This window comes from Drosophila albomicans, chromosome 3, assembly GCF_009650485.2.
Source record: "Drosophila albomicans strain 15112-1751.03 chromosome 3, ASM965048v2, whole genome shotgun sequence".
In the NCBI taxonomy this organism is placed as follows: domain Eukaryota; kingdom Metazoa; phylum Arthropoda; class Insecta; order Diptera; family Drosophilidae; genus Drosophila; species Drosophila albomicans.
In genome coordinates this window covers 53,380,341-53,401,288 of record NC_047629.2, presented here as the reverse complement: position 1 = coordinate 53,401,288, position 20,948 = coordinate 53,380,341, and the positions used below count along the sequence as shown (strand labels likewise).

Genomic DNA, 20,948 nt, shown 5'->3' with positions numbered 1-20,948 from the left:
CGATAGTTAGTTACGATAGTAGCAAAACGATAGTCATCGCTTTGCTTCTTGCCAAACATTAAACCAAGCGATAGTATGTTTAGATTCGATAGTAGCAGCACGATAGTTATCGCTTTAGCAAAGTCAAATGAAATACAGCGTATTAGGTTTTGGTTTTATTGCTAATTCACAGACACACAAAGTTGCGGGGCTTTTACAGTAGTACAGATATACAATGAATACAGACACAAGTATTTTTTAAGGTTGGGGGAGAATTACGATTACAATTTCGATTAGTAACAGTAATTTAATATATGTTCTTGTTGTTGCTGTTGGTAGTAGTTATTGTTGTTGTTGTTCATACATGGCTTGAGCATAAGGAGCGTACAGTTTCTATACGATACGATACGATACGATACAATAAAGATGTTGATAGATAGAATAGAATAGAATAGAATTGATAGAGAAGCATGCAGCGTTTATATTTTCTTCTTCACTCTTTGACGCTTTTAGAGAGACACACAAAACAAAGGAAAGGAAAATGAAAGATAATAAAAAGGAGAGACACACACACGGAAATTAAATTGGTTTTCGGTTTTTTTTTTAGCATATTTCTTGAAGAAAGAAGTAAAAGGCACGTAAAAGGCAGATGTCGCTTGAAACATTTTGCATCCGATCCGATTTTTGTTACTTGACAATTTCGAACTGTGCACAATGATAGAAATATTTGAACAATATTCGAATTTCGAATTCAATTTGCAAATCAAGAGAAATATTTTTCATTTTTGTTTTGTTTAAACTGAAATCCCAAAGAAAATAAAGGAACAAATCATTAAGTTATTTCTTTAGTTATTCACATATGAGCTTTATATATTTCGCATTTTGTTTTTGGGTTTTTCGTTTTTTGGTTTTTGTATAACTTTATTTAACTCTGCTCAGCGCGTTTAGCTTAGAACTACAATTTGTTAAACACTTAATAGAACTTTGCTTTGCAATTTGCGACTGCTATTGGATAAATAAGTATTTACGTAGTCTTAGTTTATTGTTTCATTTGAAGGAAAGAAACATTAAAATATTATATATTGCTGTTTTAAGTTGTTCTTGTTGCTGCAAACTAAGCGCGTTCTGCTTTTAAATAAGGCATTTGTTAATATTAATATTATACGTTAATTTAATTAATTTATTATAATATTAAGCTTTTGCTGTTTTTGCGGTTGCTTTCTTGGATTTATTTCTGAACTTTTGACCTTTGCATTTTTAGGAACATTTTGCCATCATTTGCTAAGTATCAATTTATAAATATATTGAATATATATCATAAGTATATATATATATATAATTTGTATGTCTGTATATATATATATGTTTTTAGCTACATACAATTTTGATGCGCTCACTAAATTATAAATCTAAGCTTAGTCTCTTTCGGCTACAACAACTAATTTCATAAATAAGGCTGACTTCTTTCTTTTGTTATGTTTTCGCATTAAATGTGGCTGGGAACAATTGAACCCACTTTTGTTTTCTTGTTTGTTTTTTTTTGCTGGCCCAGGATCAGTACTACAGTTATCTGCAATCAACTTTTGGAGGGATTCTCAATGTATGTTCTGGCAGAAAAAATTCTTTTTCTCTTTCTGTCAGGACATATTCGCCTCGGCTTGCCGAAGATCTTTTCTTTTTTTGACTATTGTGCTCAACAAATGCCTGGAAGTTTCACTTTTTGGTTTTCCTTGCTATAGTTATAGGCCTAGTTAATAACTACGTTTAAGTTACGTACTAAATTAAAATTGTGCTTACGCGGATTATTTGTCAACATTTTGGGTATTTTAAGTGGCGTGTTGTTAGCATTTTTGGGAATGAGAAACACTCCGTTCAAGGTTGCCACATACACACAGCAGCATCACGCTGCCTGCATCACGTGTTTCCACTGTCACTCAGATGCGCGACGGTGGAAACACACACACATGGAAGAAGCTCTTGAAAGTTTTGCTTTATAGTTTTCAAAAATAGTAGAAGAATGCAAATGAAAATCGAATTGGCAGCTGAAAGAATGCAACAAAAAGGTAGTGACGAAAACAAATGTACACAAAAAACATCAGCAAATTTGAGCAGATGCGATACCGAATTGGGAGCAGTGTTATCGATAAGTGATCGTTATCGACACTTTTCATTTCATTTCTTACAACATTTCAATAATATTTTCAAGTGCTGATGGCATTTAGTTCCACAAAATGAACAAAAAACAAGAAATAATAAAGTAAAGTTGGCAATACGAGAATCAGCAAAACTTTCAACGAGAAATGAAAAAAGTCAAGTGCCAACGTTGCGTATGCGCAACGCGTGGCACTTGCAAAGTGTTTACAAGCAGAGAGAGCGGCATGTGTGTATGAGCGGGTGTGTATGTGTGTGTGTGAGTGTGGGTGTGATTGTGGCGTGTGTGAGTGTCTGATTGTATTCATGGCGCCTAGAAGCATTTACATTTAATCACAACATTGAATTTCGATAGCCTAAAACGGAAGTTCGCGTACATCATCAAGTATAATTGATTCTAGATTTTTGATTGGGGTTTTCTTAGCAGCAAATGGCAAATGGCAAACTGGAAGCCAATGTCTAAAAAACTAGCACTAACTATGAACAGTGGAACTGGATTTTCTTTTGGTTTAGCTATAGGTATAGAGTATAAAGGGAAGTTCTTTGGTTTGCTCTCATACACATTTACAATAACAATTCGTTTTTACTTTTTCTTTGGCTAAGACTAGATTGAGTGTGTGTGTGTTTGTGTTCGATGTGTGTGTGTGTGTGTGTGTAGTTGGTACATAACAAGTTGCATTTGTCTAATTTACATATACAATAACAGTTTAGCTTTACGATAACTCTCTCTCATCAACTAGTTTAGTTATAGGCTAAATTTAGGCTTAGTGTCACGTGGCTCTGGTTGTTCATGTTCTTGTGGTTGTTTCTGTTTTATGGTTGTGGTGGTGGCTCTTGGGTTCTGGTTGTTGTTGCTGTGGTTGCACCTGCCCTGCCATTGCGACTAACGACTGTCCTCGTTGTCGCTGGAGCTATTCTGCTGCTGCGCCTCGCGCTCCTCCAGCAAACTGCGATTCAGCTCCTGAATGCGAGCCGACAACGCTCTCCGACGTGGCGTGCCGAATGAGGGCAACGGCGGTGACTCAATCAAAGTATTTTTCTCGCCTTGTGAATCCAAAGATTGGTTAGAAAGTTGTTGTTCGTTTTGAGTGTGTTTTTTCGTATGTGTGTGATTAGCAACAGAATTCAAATGGCAACCAAAGTGCGTGTGTGTGTATAATGTGTGTGTGTGTTTGAGATTTGATATTTTGAGGTGAACACGACGAGTCGAGTTTTTGGTTTTTGGTTTTTTTTTTTGGGTAAATTGAAGTTAACATTGTGTGGTGGAGTAGAAAAGAAGAAGAAGAGCAGAGAAAAGAACAAGTTGTTGGTATACTATTGAAGCTTAGTTCGTTCTTCAATTTCATTTTCAATTTCAATTTCAGCTTTGAGGATAGACTTATTATTGTGTTTGCTTTCTTTGTATATTCATTTCACGATAACATTTGCACAAATAATTAACTCTATCCAGAGCTTCTTTGTTTCATTTGCTAAGTTTTATCAACTACGTTTTTGAAATCTAAGAAAATGAGCATATAATACGAGTTACGAGTTTATGTGGATGGTTGGGATTGACGAGAGTATATGTAATCAGCACTTGAAAATTCACTAAAATGTACTCAATTGGTTCAATATATATTTATATATAATTTATTGTATATATATATAGATTTAGTTACTGTAATTTGTACGAGTAATTAAATTCGAAATGGCAACTCTATTATTGAACATTCAAATTTGCTATGTATATAATATTGTATTGTTTTTCTTTTTTTTTTTTGGTTTTGTGAATAATTAGTTTAGTTTTTATATAATTAAAAATCAAGCTTAGCGTTTCTCAATTTCTTCACAGAAGTAAATCATTATGAATTTTGTTTCTGCGCAATATATATGAAATCAATGCCAAAAACGAAAACTAATTGATGAATTAAGCAAACTTACGGACAATGCAAACTTAAACTTAAACAAATGCAACAAACCTTTTATTAAAAGGGGGGCACTTAAAAATCTACATAGATGTAAACTAGAATTGAAATTCAATTCGCTTAATGCTACAATTTCGATTGAATGGCAAATATACAGAGACTCCTAACTACGAGGATCTATTCAAAGTTGCAGCTCTGCGGAATTTAATTTGTAATGAAACTGCAACGTTTATAAATACCTGACCTGTGCATTGCGTTGATATGTACAAGATATTTTTGATATGGAGAGTGACTTAAAAGAGCGGGAAAAGAAGATTATATTGAAGCTGTTATTGGGGGTTTGGTGTATTTTTATTTCTAAGCTAAGCGCAAAGACTACAACTTGTAAGTAGTTGAGTTCGATATAAGAGTTAGAGTTAAAGTACAAAGTGATTAATTTGCTGAATTGATTGCATTGATAGCTAGCTAGCTACGTATACGCAATGTTTTTTGTTAGTCACCTGGAGCGCTTTGCACGTCAAGGGTTTGCCTGCCTATATTGGGGGTGCTTTGTCTTTTACCTTTCGGATGCACAACATTTGTTTGCTTGCCTAAAATTAGACACAACGGGAGGAGTAGGAGAGTAGGCGTAGAGTTAGTTTCTTATTGCTTGTTGCTTTGTGGCGTATGAGTAACGAAGTTAAAAATATGTTGCCTACTTGTAGGCGCAGCCTTCAAGTGAATGTGTTTTCTGTGGTCTGTGTTCTCTGTGTTCTTTGTGTGTGTGTGTGCGCTTCTGGGCTTTGTACAAGTGAAATCCCCACTAATTTCTGCGTTAAGTACAAAAGCATTTAACTAATTGACCATCGTGTTTGTGTGTGTGTTCGTAGTGTATCTGGAGCTTAGTGTTGGCTTGTTGTTTTACCGGCGGCGGTTTGGTGTCCGCTTTGGCTTAAGGCGGCAGCTAAGTTGAGCAGGTGGTAAGGCAGATTTAGGTAAGTTTAAAAGGTAAGTTACGGCCTAAGGTCTACGTCAAACTTAAAAGTAATTCAATTTAGCTTAACTAGTTTAACAATTTAGTTTACTTAGATTAAAAAGTACAGTACAAAATTTTGCAATGAATTGCCCGAAAATTTCTATCATCTTACGGCAGTCTAATAAGGAGAGAATATATTTAATTTTTGGAATTGGATCGACTATTTAATGCTATTTACACGCCTTCATAGAAAAGTTCAGAGAAAGAAAACTGAATAGAAAAGGAAAATGAAAAGCGAAATACGAAATACGAGTACATGCAAAAGCGAAGCAAACGAGTGAGGGAAACTAAAGATAGATTCACAAAACTACTTGAAGAGAGATACAAAGATACAAAAAAGGCGAGGCAGACTAAAGCTACAGCAGAGATTAGTAAGTATTTATATTTCAGAAATAGTGTTTTTTTGGCGAGAAAGAGATAGATGTATGGCATCACTTACCTGTGTCGACAATCACATCGATGAGATCCATTGATTTGGCGAACGCATCTTTTAGATTGATATGATGGAAGGAGACAATGCTACCCTCGCGTTTGGCACGATCGAGCGCCTCGCGTCGCTTGAGGGCCTTCTCGCGTCGCATCTGATTCTTATAAAATTCAGCAAAATTGTTAACGATGATGGGAATAGGCAAAGCGATTACCAGAACACCGCATATGCAACACACAGTACCAATAACCTTTCCCAGTGCAGTTGTGGGATAGATGTCCCCGTAGCCAACAGTTGTCATTGTAATACCCGCCCACCAAAATGTTTCCGGTATTGAAACGAATTTTGTATCCTTTTCATCCTTTTCGGCAAAATATGCCAGCGAAGAAAATATGAGAACGCCCATGGCCAGGAACAGCATTAGTAGACCGAGTTCCTTATATGAGTTACGCAGCGTAAAGCCTAACGACTGCAGGCCCGTTGAGTGACGGGCCAGCTTAAGGATTCGCAGGATGCGCATGATGCGGAATACTTGCACCACCCGGCGCACATCCTGGAACTGGTCCGTTGCATTCTTATTCGTTTCCAATAAAAATAACGAAACAAAGTATGGGAGTATTGCCAATAGATCGATTATGTTAAGGCCGCCCTTAAAGAACTTCCACTTGTCCGGCGAGGCGCTAAACCTAAGTATGTACTCAAGGGTAAACCACGTGATACACACGGCCTCAACCATTGCCAATTGCGGATTATCCTGTGGTGTACCATGGTCAATGTGTTGTAGTTGTGGTAGGGTGTTCAACGTCAGGGCTATGGTAGACAGGACTATGAATAGTATGGATATCACTGCGATAACCTGTGAACAATAAAGAACAATCGAAACGTATTCACGAGACCATCCATCATCATCATCATTATCATCATCATCTTTATCAACTTTATCGACAGCGTTACAACGATTACGATAACACGATAGTCTAGAACAATCTATATATATATATACAAATACATATTGATATGATATAGTATATGCTATATATATAGAGAGCTGTTTATGTTTTTGTTTTTTTCATTAATCAATCAAACATACAAAGTTACAACAATCAGCGCTCGCTTCGATATCGCTATCGATATCAGTTTCGGTTAATTTCGATTATTTTGTTCTTGGAGGGGATAATCTTTCGATTAAAACGATTAAAGCAAACATTCAAGTTTCAAGTTAGCGCATTTTTTGGGAATCTCATTTGAAAGATGTTGTTGATCGTTCTGTATTGAGCCTGATGCTCGACTTTTCTTCAGGGGGGGAGGAAACTCTTAAACTCTTTGGATGGGCATAATTCTCATTTCGGTTTTTGTTTGTTGGGGTTTTTTTTTTCGTTCTTTTCTAGTTGTACTATTCAAGGCTGCTGTACCTTATGTGAAGTATATCATTTGTAATCCTTCTTTATCAGTATAATAACGTAAAATCAGTTAACTCAAAATGCGTTAGAAACATAAAAAATAAACTCAGATTTAAGTGATAAATAAACTCAGGTGTTTTTCTTTTTCTTCGATATCAGAGTTAGTTTATATTGAGAGATTTGGATTAGTTCTATAGTTAGTTTCAAGAGCTGAGCGAGAGAGAGAGCGAGAGAGACAGGAAGGAAGCTGTTGTCTCTCTCCTCGATTTCTTTCATTAGCTCGGTTAAATGTGTGTGTTGTTGTTGTTCTTGTTGTTGTTGTGGGCGTGTTTCTATGTTTGGCAATGTGGTTGTGGTTGTGGTTGAGTTGAGTGGCTGTGATTGTAATTGTAGTAGTGCTTGTTTATCTGTGAGCTAGTGCATGTCAAATGTGTGTGTGTGTGTGTTGGTGTGTTTGTTAGAGATGGACAGCTTTATTATTATATCAGTTAGTTTCTATTAAAGTGTATCTCTGTGTGTGTTTGTGTGTGTGTTTGTTGGACATAAGACATGACGTAACACAAAATAACGTAAGACATTTACGCAATTACCAGCTACGCATAGAGTAGAGACAGAGACAAAAGGTAAAGGATTGGCTTGATTGGGTTACTCCTCCTAATAAATAAGAGACGCTACCATCGGGTCTGCAGTCGATTTTTTTCATCTTTTCATTTCATTTTCTCATTCTCAGTTATTATTATTAACAAACGTTTTATTCTTTGACTGTGTTTCTTCGTTGTTTTTTTTGTCGTTTTTGTGTGTCTGAATCGGAGTTGTCTGAATATGAGTATAAAACTGAACTGAAACTCAAAATGCCTACGGTATGAGTTAGAGAGAGAGAGAGAGTTGACGAGTCGATTAAAGTTTGGAAAACATTACGAGTACACATAGATGACGCTATACGAGTTAAGGTCAAAAAGTAAGTACGGACTATTTTAGCATACGATTACAAAGAAAAGGAAATTCAATGCAAATACTTATTAACGTTCTTTTTCAATTCGATTCAAACGAGCTAGGAATTACGAATAGTACTAAAAAGGAAATTCCAAATCAAAAGTCAAAAGTCAAATGAGTAATCGAAACTAATTGAATATCAAAATCAAAATCAAAACGTATACAACCATTAAATAATTGCAAATGCATGGGAATCAATGTAAAATTTATAAGTTTCAAAGCATTTGTTGAATTAGTCAAATTGTGTGCAATTATTTTGAGGTCAGAGCTTTGAGGGGGGTGGTAAAACCAATGCATAATATAAGAAAATACATAAATCAATTTCAAGTCTAAGTTTTGCGAGCTGCAAATTACATTAAGAAAGGGGTCAAAGGGGTCAAAGGGGCGGAGGGCGAGGTCAAATTTATCTATTTTGCATTTTGAAGTGGCTAAATGTCAAAATGTTTTGACAGCAAACGAGTGCAATTTCAATTTCAATGCCAGCAAATTACACTCTCAAAGCGAAAGAGAGAACAATAGACTAAGAGAGAGAGAGAGAGAAGGGTAGAGAGAGAGAGAGGGAGACTGAGAAGGAGGCAGTCTGATTGCCATATTAGGTCACATTTTCTTACGCTGTATTTTGTGGTTGTGTCTATGGCTGAGTGTGTGTGTAAGAGTGTGTGTTGTATGCAAGTATGCGTGTGAGACTGACATATGACAGAGGGAAAGAGACAGACTATACTCGAAGGGAAAGAGAGAGAGGCGGACACCACATTAAATTGGGAAAACCTTTTAAACAATTGACAAAATTGCTTTGCTGGTTTATTTAACATGTTTTTGGATTGTGTCTGTGTAATCTACACGCACACATATGCTACCTGAATGTATGTGTGTGTGTGTGTGTAGAGCAGATGTACGAGTATGTGTGTGTGTGTGTGAGATTATTGGCACATTTTTAGCTGTGTCCAGATCTACCATAGTAGGCCACTGTACGCAACCACGCATATTTCTCTTTTTACTTTCGCCTCAATTACGAGATTGTTACGAGTAAAATGAACATAATTTTGCATGGTACGATACGAGAGGGGTGGAACGAGGGGGGTGGCTTTGTATTTGGAGTAATGCTAGATTATTATTATTGAATTTAGTTTATGCAAATGACACACTACGACGAAGAAACTACTTAGTAGATAGCTAGAGATTGATATTAAAATACATATATTTGTAGTATGTGGTTGGGGGTGGGGGGGAAACATACGTATTGGACATAAAAAGAAAATTGAGATAATCGAAGAAAGAAAGAAAAGATGATTACATAAACATACTAGATTCAAAAGTTCACATAACACAAAAATGAAGTCAAACAAAGTATAAGACAAAAACGGTGCTTTTATTTCATTTAGCAGCTCTCAAGCGCTCGGGCAGTACAAACGATGAGAAAATAGTACAAAGAGGGAGAGAGAGAGAGAGATAGAGAGAGAGAGAAACAGAGACAGACAGAGAGAGAAAGAGGGAGACTAGTTTTCTTTTTGTTTTTGGCCACAATCGATTGCAATTTAAGTGGTGGTCTGTCCTTGTTGACTGTCAAACTTCGGGAAAGTTAATCAAATTTTCCACAGATTAAAGGTTTAAGGGTGGAGTGGGGGGTGTGGTCAGGGAAGCACTGGGTACAACTTACTACTTGAAGATGATTTGTTATGCGTATAATTTGTAATACTTTTTGTTTAGTTTTTCTTTCGATTTGGAACAGAATGCATTGGAGAGAGATGTTTGAGGTTGGAAAACAATAAGTTGATTTTTCTTTTTTTTATTTTTTTTGTATTTTGTGTTGAGGTTCAGGTGCGAATTTTGGAACTGCTACCACTGCTGCTCAGTCATGATTGAAGAGAGAGAGAGAGAGAGGGTGGTGGGGGGGGCTTTTGACGGGGGGAGTTTTTACGTTTTTATTGACAGGTTGAAAGTTGAAAGTAAAAGATGATGATATCGCTTGAAGACGCAAACTTTTCTATACTATATATTTTCTTTTAAGGCTAAGTTACAAAATCAAATCAAAATCAATCTTGAATTTGTTCAACAGCCAGTGCCAAAAACAAAAGAGAGAGTTACAAAAGCTTTCAAAAGCCAAAAATAAATAATAGTTTGATATTTAAAATCACAAAAAATTCTCACTGAAGCGTCTGAGTGGAAAAATCAAAAAGAAAAAGTCAGGCTTAAATTTGAATTAACTTCCCTGTAGTCATTGGTTAAATCCACTTGAATTACAAAATATGGCGAGTTTATGTTACAAAACACAAAGGTGGACGTAGAAAATGTGGCAAAAAAGTAAAAAACGTAACCAAAATGTGTGTGACAAAGAAGTGATTCGAAAAGACATGCGAGAAGGTCGGGGACCAAAAAATACGAGTATATATAATACATACGAGTATATAGTATATCACATATAGTATTCGACTTACAAAACTATTTGCTATACAAGACAATACAATACATACATAAATATTATGGGTAAATGAAAAAACATTCGATAGTTCCAGTTGCTTTCTGTTTTCTATACTAGAAAAGTGCGCATACGCCACGTGGGCATCGACTTTAAATTGTTTTTCTTTTTTATTTTTTGTGTATAAAGTGTCAGTGTAGTTGTGTGTATTTGTGTGTGCATTGGTGCCATTGGGGGTGTAAGGGGGGGTGGTTCAAGTGGTTCGGGTGGTTCGGTTGTGAGAGAGTTTTCAATTAAAAATGAGCAAGGGCCAAAGTGACGCACCGTCTTGCACTACACTAAAGTACTCTACGAGTAGCTCACTAAATATTTGATCCGGCTTTTGTAGTTGTTTTGAGTTGATTTTTCATATAGTACATTCTATACGGTTGAGAGTGTGTGTGTGTGTAGCTCGTTTTTGTGTGGAGTTTTTTGTTGTTTAGATATCGGTTTTCTTTTTTTGTGATTCGATTTCGGTTTCGGTTTTTTTTTTTGGGGTCGGGGTGCACGAGTTGGTTCGCATACTTTGTTCGACTCACTAAAAAACAAACAAAATTCGATACAAACTGGCTATAGAATTCAGTATAACCGACTACATCATTCTATACTAGGCATTCAAATGCAGCAAATTTGGTGGGTTAATATTTCAAGATATAATACAAGTATTTCATTTGTTTTTTTGTTTTTGGTTTTTTGTTCTTTGTGGTTATTGTTTTTGTTTTCGGTAAAAAGAACGAAGAAGGAAACTTAAAAATTGGAAATCGAAAATGAATATACAATGAGCAGATTTTTTTCTGTCTATTTTATTTCGCAGAGGGAACTACTTTTTAGTTAGTATGAATGTTTATTGAGATTAGTTTAAGCACCGTTGACGTTAGTAGTGTGTGTATGTGTGTGTGTGTGTGTGTGTGTGTGAGTGTGTGTGAGTGTGTGTGTGTGTCTGTTTTGGAGACTGATTCGATTAGAGGTAGAGTTGAAGAAGCCAATAGACCAATAGTTACAACAATCAAGGTCAATCAATCATAAGGATACGTTAAAACACAACAATAAAAGTATTTAGGAAATTTCGTTACTTTTTAGATATGCAAATAGAATAGACAACAAGACATCAAATACAAGTACGAGAATCGTACCATTTTTATATACGATAGATGGATATAGATATAGACTTGGATCGTGCCGCACAAAATGGAACACAAAATCAAACACAAAAGGATACACAAGAAAACATTGAGTTGAATTTGAATTTGTATTTTTGTTGCGTGTAAAAATATATAGAAAATTATTTGTTATGTTTTTTTTTGTTTGTTTTTGATTTTTGTACATGGCAAATGTGTTTTGTCTTGTGAGCGCGTTTTTCTTGCCATTCAGTTTGGGTATTTTTTTTGGTATTTTTTTGTATTGGTTTATTGGAATTTGTCTCTTTCAACGTGGGTAAAAAAACTCTTTTAGTAGCTCTGAGTATATAGTATTATAGATTAGTAACTTATTTCGAAGTGCTACTCTTTACTCTTGACTGTTTTTTGTTTTGGTTCTCATATTTATCTTTTTCGTATAAAAAAGGATGTGTTTAGGCGGAGTATTAAAAACAAATAAAAACGTACAAAACATAAAATGTTATTTTTTCTTTTCTCTTCTGACTTTTGGTTAGTAGTTGAAGAAAAATTGAAATAAAAAGTTTAAGAGTACAACTGGCAAAGAACTCTGGAAATTTTTCATTACCTTTGGATAAATGACAAAATCATAAATTTTGTTAAGCTATTTTTTTTTTTGGTTTTTGCATTGGTTTGACTTAGAGGAAAAAAAAATACTCAAATTTTGTATAAATTTTTGTATTTTAATTCCAAATTTGTAGCCAAGCCAATGCAAACTTTGGTTAAGAAAAATAAATAAGAAATAAAAACAAAGTTCTTTTGTTTTTTGCTTGATAAATAAAAAGTACATAAAGAAAATAAAAAGTAAACTTAAAATCGAATGAAAAATTATAGGAGATGCACCCAAATGTGTTGTAATTATTTCCATCTTCGGTCATTCGCTAAAGTCGGGGGACAAAGGCAAATTATCGGCTGTATTTTACAAGCTGAAGCCAAAAAACTAAACTGAGAGAGAGAGAGTGTGTGTGAGTGAGTATGTGTGGAGATATATATGGGGTGGACTATAGCTAGAGACTTGATTATGTTACAAGGGGGCGTGGCATCTAACAGCACAACAGCATTTGGTGCGGCGTCAGCGAGGGACGCTCGAAGAGTTCTATGCTTGAGCTGCGCTGTTAGGCCAAAGCAAAGTGATTAAAAGAGTACAAAAAAAAATGGGTCTCTTTTATCTTAAAACCCTCGATGGAAAATGGAAATGTATTACAACACACGTTTTGGCCGCTTCTCCCCAGAGTTCTTTCTCTATACAATATTTTCGAGGATTTCTACAGCACACCTGCCGCCTGGTCATATCGCTTATTGCCCATTCCCAAACATTGTTACGGGGAGTTTGGTTTTTTTTTTTTTTCATTTTTCGTTTTGTTTATCATTTTTTGGAGTAAGAAGACATTAGAGATAAACAGAGAGAGATTACTTCACCATCATCATCAACAATTATGAGATTAAAATTGATATATATATATATATGTATATATAGAGGATATATAAAGTATGTATAATAAGTAAATATATATATGTAAAATTTTTCATATACTGTGTGTGATTAAAAAAAGGTTAGATTAGAAAACGATTAGTAAACAATTTGGTTTTGTTTTTTTGTTTGCAATTTACTTTTTTTGCGATTGCTAATTAAATATTGATCAACTTGTTGTCGGTGTCACGGCGTCGCGTGGTTAGTGACAGAAACTTAGACAGATAGATAAATATATAGAGTAAATATAGAACGTAACGAAACGAAACGAAATAAAACGAAACGGAACAAACGATCGTGTGAGACTAGAAAAATACAACTGAAGAGCTTAGACTAGAAGTTCAAAAGGGTGTGTGGGGGGGAAGTTGAAGAAAGTGTGTTAAGTGTGAACATAAAAAGAAAAGTCAAAGAACAATTGAACGAAAAAAAAGTGTAGCATACTCTTCGGGGCCGTCAATAAACGATTTCGAGAGTCCTAAAGTGGCGAACGCCAAACGCGTAACAAGAACCATAACGAGAACTAGAAAGTGAACCTCAACTGTTTGGCAGTCCTGTATGAGTGTGTCCTGTACTCTGTTTGCTGCCCTTGAATGTGACGCTGTTTGAGACACAAACACAAAAGCAATCGATATACACAGAGAGAGATAGAGAGAGAGATAGCGAGCTTGTATGAGTTGCGTTTATGCATAGAAGAAGTAAATATATATATAAGTAATTTATATATAAGTTGGAGTATATATTGAGTATATATTTTACAGTGTCAAAGTCACAACATTGAGCTGGCGCCAAAAATTTTGGCACAACGAAACATAAAAAAAGTCAAGTTTTTGGTTCTCGCAAAAATTTGGCGGCAATCTCTGAGCTTGTATAAAGATATTTTAGATTATTATTATGTATTTACAGCGGCGTCAGCAAAAAGCCATTTAAATATCGAACGAACAAAGCAAATTAATCGATAGTTATATGTATAGAATATATCGATAACACTGCCGCAAACTTTTATTTTTTGGAGTTCTGTGCAAGCATTTTTCAAACGCAAAAGCTTTTTTTATTAGCGAAATTGTCGGCATCGTAGAGTCTGATGGTTTTTTATACATGATAAATGTCTATATATATTCTTATATATATGTGTATTTTTTGTGATAAAGGCAGTTTGTAAAGTTTTGTACAGCATTTATTTTTACACTATAATTTTTGAGTTGTCTGCTGAGCAGTGAAATTTATGTTACAAAGTGCTGCAAATGCCGCGCTAAATGCAAATATGATAGTGTAAAAATAAAGGAATAGAAACGAAAAAAGAAAAACAAACTCAAAACTGAAACTCAAACAGAACATTAAATGGTTAAACTCAAGGAAGACGATCAGGTAATAGTAGAGGAGAGTAAAGGTAAAGATTGTTATTTTTTATTTTGTTTTTTTTTTTTTTGCTTACGCTGGACACTTTTGACATTGACACAAACGGATACGGAATACGGTTAAAACGGTTACGTTTACGATATATATTATATATAGAGTAGTTATAGATTGGCCACTGATTGAACTTACCCGCGCAGCGAAACTCGTGTTGGGCTTCTCGAGCAGTTCCCAGAGATATTTTTGGTACTCAGCGCATTTACCTTCGCCGAACTCTTCCTCATCCCGCTGACGCAATGATTCGGCTTCCTTGCGCATCTCCTCGTGCACGTTCTCTTTGCGTTGATGGTATTTGTGCTGACAGCATGATTCGAGATAGAGTTCGTCAACGCCCCAATACTCCAGATCATCACTAAACGCAAGCACGCACATCTCTTCCACAATGTGCAATTTGCCAGTGCGATAGAAATTGAGAATGGAGCTAAAGCTCTTCGGATGGCGATCGAAGAAGTACTCGTTGTCGACGAGCGAATAATCGTCGCACAGCTCAATGATGGCCTCATGGGTGGTGCACTCCCTAAGCCGGCCGAGACGCGTGTGCGGCAGGCGTTCCAAGGTGCGCCAGAGCACCTCGTGCTTAACGCCACCAACATTGATGGAGACGCGGCTGTTCATTTGCTTCGATTGCGCTATCATGAACGGCTCCGGCGGCGGTATGGAGGACATGGATCTGGAATGTGTCCGCTGCAGAGCGCCCGTTGTATTGCTGTGGCTAATGCCGCCGGCATTAGAGCCACCTCCTGCTCCACCTGTTTGTGGCAGCATAACAACTCCGACACCGACGCCGACACCGACGCCGACAACACCAACACCACCACTACCAACACCGCCACCGCCGCCGCCGAGGCTGCCAGCGGGGCCGCCAATGCTGCCACCACCAATGCCGCTGCCGGCTCCACCACCACCACCTCCGAGTGCCATTTGTTGTTGCAACTGTTGTTGCAGTTGCTGCTGGGAAGTTGTGGGATTTGAATGCGTTGGTGATGTAACTGGGAATGGAGCGTAACGAACTTCTTTGCCAATGGCCCCCGTGCTGCCCCCGCCAGTGCCAACAGACGACGACGTTCCCCCGACGCCGCCGACGCCGACGAGTCGCAGCGATCCTCCAGCTGTATTAGCTGCTCCCAGGCCATGGCCAGCAGCCGCTGCTGAGGCGGATGGGCCAGCAAGGTGGCCGCCATCAGGGTAATCCAGGTGACGATTGTTGAGGACAGCACCGCCGATGGCATTAGATGCATTGCTGTTATAAGCACCGCCGCCAGTTGCTGTGACACCTCCGCCGATGCAACCATATGAACCAGCTCCACCGGCTCCCATCGCTCTCTCCCAATCGACATTACCGCTTGTATCGTAATAGGGCTGATTATCGCCGCCGTCGGCTGTGCTCGCAAGTTGCAGTCCACGCGCAGTTGTCTCGTGTTGCTGATAAAACAGTTGTTGTTGTTGCTCCTGTTGCTGTTGCTGCAGTTTCTGTTGTTGCTTAGACTGTTGCTGTTGCTGTTGTTGAGTTTGTTGTTGTTGTTGCTGTTGTTGCTGCTGCTGTTGGCTAGCAGCCTGTCCACCATGCAATTGCCCGACCATTTGTAACACTCCATTATTGTTTTGAAGCGGTGTTGTTTCACCCGTTGCCCAGCGTACCGCCTCACGGTCCCTGTCGCGTTCGCCGACCATAAGTCTGCTGCAGATTATCAAGATTGTTTACACAAGAGATTTATTATATATTCTACTGCATGGGATAGAGGGCCACACTGACAGAAATCAATGTTCTGAGCGTACAAATTGAATCAAGAATATTGAATTGAGACTTGTGAGCTACAATCTAATCTATCTATTATTTTAATATTGCATTATAGAAATAAGAGAAGTGCTTGAAACAAGAATTTAAATTTTCTGTTTCTATATCTATCGCATCCATAAGTCTGCTGCAGATTATCAAGATTGTTTACACAAAAGATTTATTAAGTGTTCTAGTGCATGGAACAGAGGGGCACACTGAGAGAAATCAATGTTCTAAGCTTACAATTTGAATCAAGAATGTATTTTAAATATAATGGTTGCTGAACTGAGAGTTACAATCGTAAAATTAGATATTCGTTCGTTAACAAGTATATTAATCTACATTCATAAAATTTTAGTAGTTTGTTTTTAAAGTAAATCTTATTGAAAAAGTCCTCTTTAATTCTCCTATAAATAAGTCTGCTGCATATTATCAAGATGTGTAAATACCCAAGAGATTCATTATATATCCTAGTGCATGAGACAGAGGGACACACTGAGAAAAATCAATGTTCTAAGCTTACAATTTGAATCAAGAATATTGAATCGAGACTTGCGAGCTACCTACTATTGAATTATAGAAATAAGAGATATTGAAAAGAGGTGCTTGAAACATAAATTTATATTTTCTATCAAGATTATTTACACAGAGGGGCACACTGAGAGAAATCAATGTTCTAAGCGTACAATTTAAACAAAGAAATTTGAATCAAGAATTGTGAGCTACCTATCATTAGTCGGATTTAAAGATTTTAATCTTCATCAGAAGAATTTTAATATTGAATTATAGAAATAAGAGTTATTGAAAGAAGTGCTTGAAACTAAATTTTATATTTTCTATTTCTATGTCTATCTTATCCATAAGTCTGCTGCAGATTGTCAAGACTATTTTTACATAGGATTTATTGAATAATCTAGGGCATTGAACTGAGGGTCTTTAGATGTATCCACACTAAGAGAAATCAACTTTTTAAGCACATGAAATTAATAAAGAATTTGTTCTAAAACAAGAGACCCATTATCCTAAAAGAAGATATTCGTTCGCAAACTAAAAGTGTAATATACTTTCTACAAATCTAGGGAATTATCAAACTCAACGTTATTGAACACAAATTCTTGAAATTTACATTTTAATTTCATGTTTTAAATACTTATGTTTCAAATACTTATTGTATATTCTTCAGTATTATAGAGAGGGCAAGTATGTAGTATATATACTGAGGCACACTGAGAGACCTCAATGTTCTAAGTACCCGAATTGTATCCAGAATTTATCTTAAGGCAACATATGTACAATTTGAGAATTGAGAGATACAAGGAATTTAGTCTTCAATAGTAGAATTTGATTATTGAATAATATAAATAAGGGTTATTGAGAAGTAGTGCTTAAAATATAAATTCATATTTTACATTCCTATTTCTCTCACGTCAATTAGTCTTCTGGAGATCACTATGATTTTATTCAAAGCATTTAGAATGTCTTAGAGCATTAAGAAGAGAAAAAATATATACCAGCACAGTGGAAAATTCATGTTATAATTCCTTTCCTATTTGTTTTTAAATAATTATGTAAGAGTTAACATGATAATTTACAAATTATTATGCTAAAAATGAATATGTAATCTTAATTGCTCTTTTAATCAACAGTCTTAAATTTGAAACTCAAACTTCATACTTGATTTAAGAATTCGTGTTTGTAGTTCACTGTTGTGTCATACGTGACTCAAAATTTTGTCTTTCAATATTAGCACCCATTTTCTCTCAGTGCTTAGTTATAGTTAGTTTAGAGAACTCACCGCTACATCGCGTCAATTGTTGTCATTACATCCACCACCGTCCAGCCTGCTTTGCCACTTAATTGTCTGTCGTCGTCTTGGCTCTTGCTCTCCGCAATTGATTTCAATTTACTGTATTTACAGTATCTGCAGATCTATAAATTCAGTAAAATTGGGCATCAATTGTGAGTGTGGCACGCTTTTGGCTCTCGATTTGCTTTTGAGTAGTGTTCAGAGTTCCTTGAGTTCTTTAGCGGCTTCTGATGGTCATTCTCATTGTCTCCTCTTCCTCTGGCTGGTTGCTGGTTTGCTGGTCGTTGTTGTTGTTGTTGTTATTGTTGTTGCGTGTTTTAGGCTATGATCACAGTTATTTTCTGGTTGTGTTTTGGGCTTATTATTTGGGCTGATTTTAGGCGTTTATTGGCAGCATTTGTATGGGAAAGGACGCTCTAATACGCTACGCTTGTTTGTCTGTGCTGCGAGATAGCTGCAAAGATAAACCAAGAGAGAGAGAGAGAGATAAAGTTGAATTATTCGCAAATATATCAAAAGACATTTAAGATAAGCTCTATAAATTTGCATAAGCTCGTATTGCTATTGACACGGCCCATTCACAACAAATAAATCAATAGCTGTTGACGTCCGAAGATAAGATAGAGCGATGACGATAAGCGACGCAATGCAATTTCTATAGCATACTTTTTGGGGCTGCCAACTGCAGTCACTATTCTACGGTAAATATTCATAGTGCAGTCGTCGTTATCACCTGGCAAACGAGGTCAACCCCATCGCATTGGTCCCTTATTTATTGTGGTTAATTTGCAATTGCCGAAGGCTGCGCACAATTTTTATACCCGCTACCCATAGGGTAGAAGGGTATTATAACTTTGTGCCGACAGGAAATGTATGTAACAGATAGAAGGAGGCATCTCCGACCCTATAAAGTATATATCTTCTTGATCAGCGTCAACAGCCGAGACGATATAGCGATGTCCGTCTGTCTGTCTGTGTGTCCGTCCGTATAAACTCTTAGATCTCAGAGACTATAAGAGATAGAGCTATAATTTTTTTTCGACAGCATTTGTTATGTTTGCACGCAGATCAACTTAATCTGTTTCAAATTTTTGCCACGCCCCCTTCCGCCACTGCAAATCAAAACAATCGAATAACAAGCGTAATTTTAAAGCTAGAGTTACGAATTTTGGTACATACAGCAATAACTATAGTAGTTATGATTCCTGCAAATTTGGTTACAATCGGATAGAAATTGTCGAAGTTATTAAAGAAATACTTTTGTATGGGCAAAAACGCCTACTTACTAGGGGTTTTAGTTACTTTGGCTGACAATCTGGTATATTGTGCCGTCTATGGTATATTTTGAATGCGGTACTATATCGATATACCAAATATGTCATTTGGTATATTTTCAGTATTTTAGTATTTTTTAGTATTTTTTATACCCGCTACCCATAGGGTAGAAGGGTATTATAACTTTGTGCCGGCAGGAAATGTATGTAACAGGTAGAAGGAGGCATCTCCGACCCTATAAAGTATATATATTCTTGATCAGCGTCAACAGCCGAGACGATATAGCCATGTCCGTCTGTCCGTCTGTGTGTCTGTCCGTCTGTCCGTCCGTCCGTATGAAACACTGGATCTCAGAGACTATAAGAGATAGAGCTATAATTTTTTTTCGACAGCATTTGTTATGTTTGCACGCAGATCAAGTTTGTTTCAAATTTTTGCCACGCCCACTTCCGCCCCCGCAAATCAAAAAAATCGAATAACAAGCGTAATTTTAAAGCTAGAGTTACGAATTTTGGTATATATAATAATTACTATAGTAGTTATGATTTCTGAAAATTTGGTTGCGATCAGATAATTGTGGAAGTTATTAAATAAATACTTTTGTATGGGCAAAAACGCCTACTTACTAGGGGTCTGAGTTGCTTTGGCCGACAATCTGGTACATTGTGCCGTCTATGGTATATTTTGAATGATGTACTATATCGATATACCAAATATACCATTTGGTATATTTTTAGTATTTTTTTAGTATTTTCGGTATATTTTGAAAATGATACCGCAATATTTTGCCTTTATTAAAAATGGGTAGCGGGTATCTCACAGTCGAGCACACTCGACTGTAACTTTCTTACTTGTTTTTTATTAAAAATGGGTAGCGGGTATCTCACAGTCGAGTACACCCGGTTGCAGCTTTCTTATTTGTTTTTTTTTTGCATTTAAATTCGCGCACTCAACACACACACACATTGACACACATGCGTATGTACGTATGTATGTGTGTGGTGGCTATTTTTGGGGTCGGCAAATACGTGCAAACCTCGCAAACCGATTGTGTTTTATTTCGCGTTGGTTTTTTGTTTTAACTTGGCCTTTGCCTAATTCCCATTTTCTGCCGCATTGAAATCAAATTTGAATTTTTACGCCAAGCGGAAATGCATTGTAATAAGCGTAAGGTTTTTTTTGCGTTTACGTTTTTGCAAGCTATTTTCGCTTGCACTGTTTGCGCACTCCGTCAATTGGCCATAAAATGTTAATTAAGCATTTTGCTAAATGTGCACATAAACCGCAAAAGCAACAATGCAGGGACACAAAAAAAAAGCAGTCCGCATTGACCTTGACTCGATGCTGACTTATGATTGTGGTGCTTCAATTGGAATTGTCGCTTTTTGTGGGGCAAACTTATTGTCCACTGCTTTAAAGTCGCGAAATATTTGCTTGTTTTCATGAATTCTTATTTTTTTGGTATGCTTATCTTTCCTTAGTTAATTATGGTTTGAATGAAGAATATTTTACGAGTAAATATATTAATAAGTTAATTTTTGGAGAACTGAATTGTGATGTCAGATTTAGTTCCATGGAAATGTACTTATCAATGAATATTGCTAATAATATCATAACAAATAGATCAACAAAAAAGATATATAAATTATTTTGATGTAATTTGAATATAACAGAGATTTTATAAAAGCATTGAAACTATATAAAGTAGTTGCATTTAGTTGCCTGTT

At 36.4% G+C, this 20,948-nt stretch overlaps 1 protein-coding gene across 17 annotated transcripts in view; it reads right to left on the bottom strand.

Annotated features, from left to right (window-relative positions):
* Positions 1–20,948, bottom strand: part of LOC117572593 (potassium voltage-gated channel protein Shab) — a 77,538-nt gene that overhangs the window by 15,208 nt on the left and 41,382 nt on the right. For 8 of the 17 annotated variants that reach the window (XR_007955078.1, XR_007955077.1, XM_052005750.1 and 5 more), the window contains exons 3-6: positions 17,935–18,400; positions 14,495–16,040; positions 5,489–6,332; positions 4,535–4,624 (exon numbers count right to left, since the gene is read on the bottom strand). Coding sequence is in view for 14 of the 17 variants with exons in the window: in XM_052005750.1 (XP_051861710.1) it covers positions 4,535–4,624; positions 5,489–6,332; positions 14,495–16,033 (2,473 nt within the window). In the remaining 3 variants the exon portion in view is untranslated. Of the gene's footprint in view, positions 1–2,927; positions 3,175–3,992; positions 4,327–4,534; positions 4,625–5,488; positions 6,333–14,494; positions 16,041–17,934; positions 18,401–20,948 lie in introns of those variants that run through there. The other 9 variants (XR_007955079.1, XM_052005751.1, XM_052005754.1 and 6 more) reach the window with 4 other exon arrangements.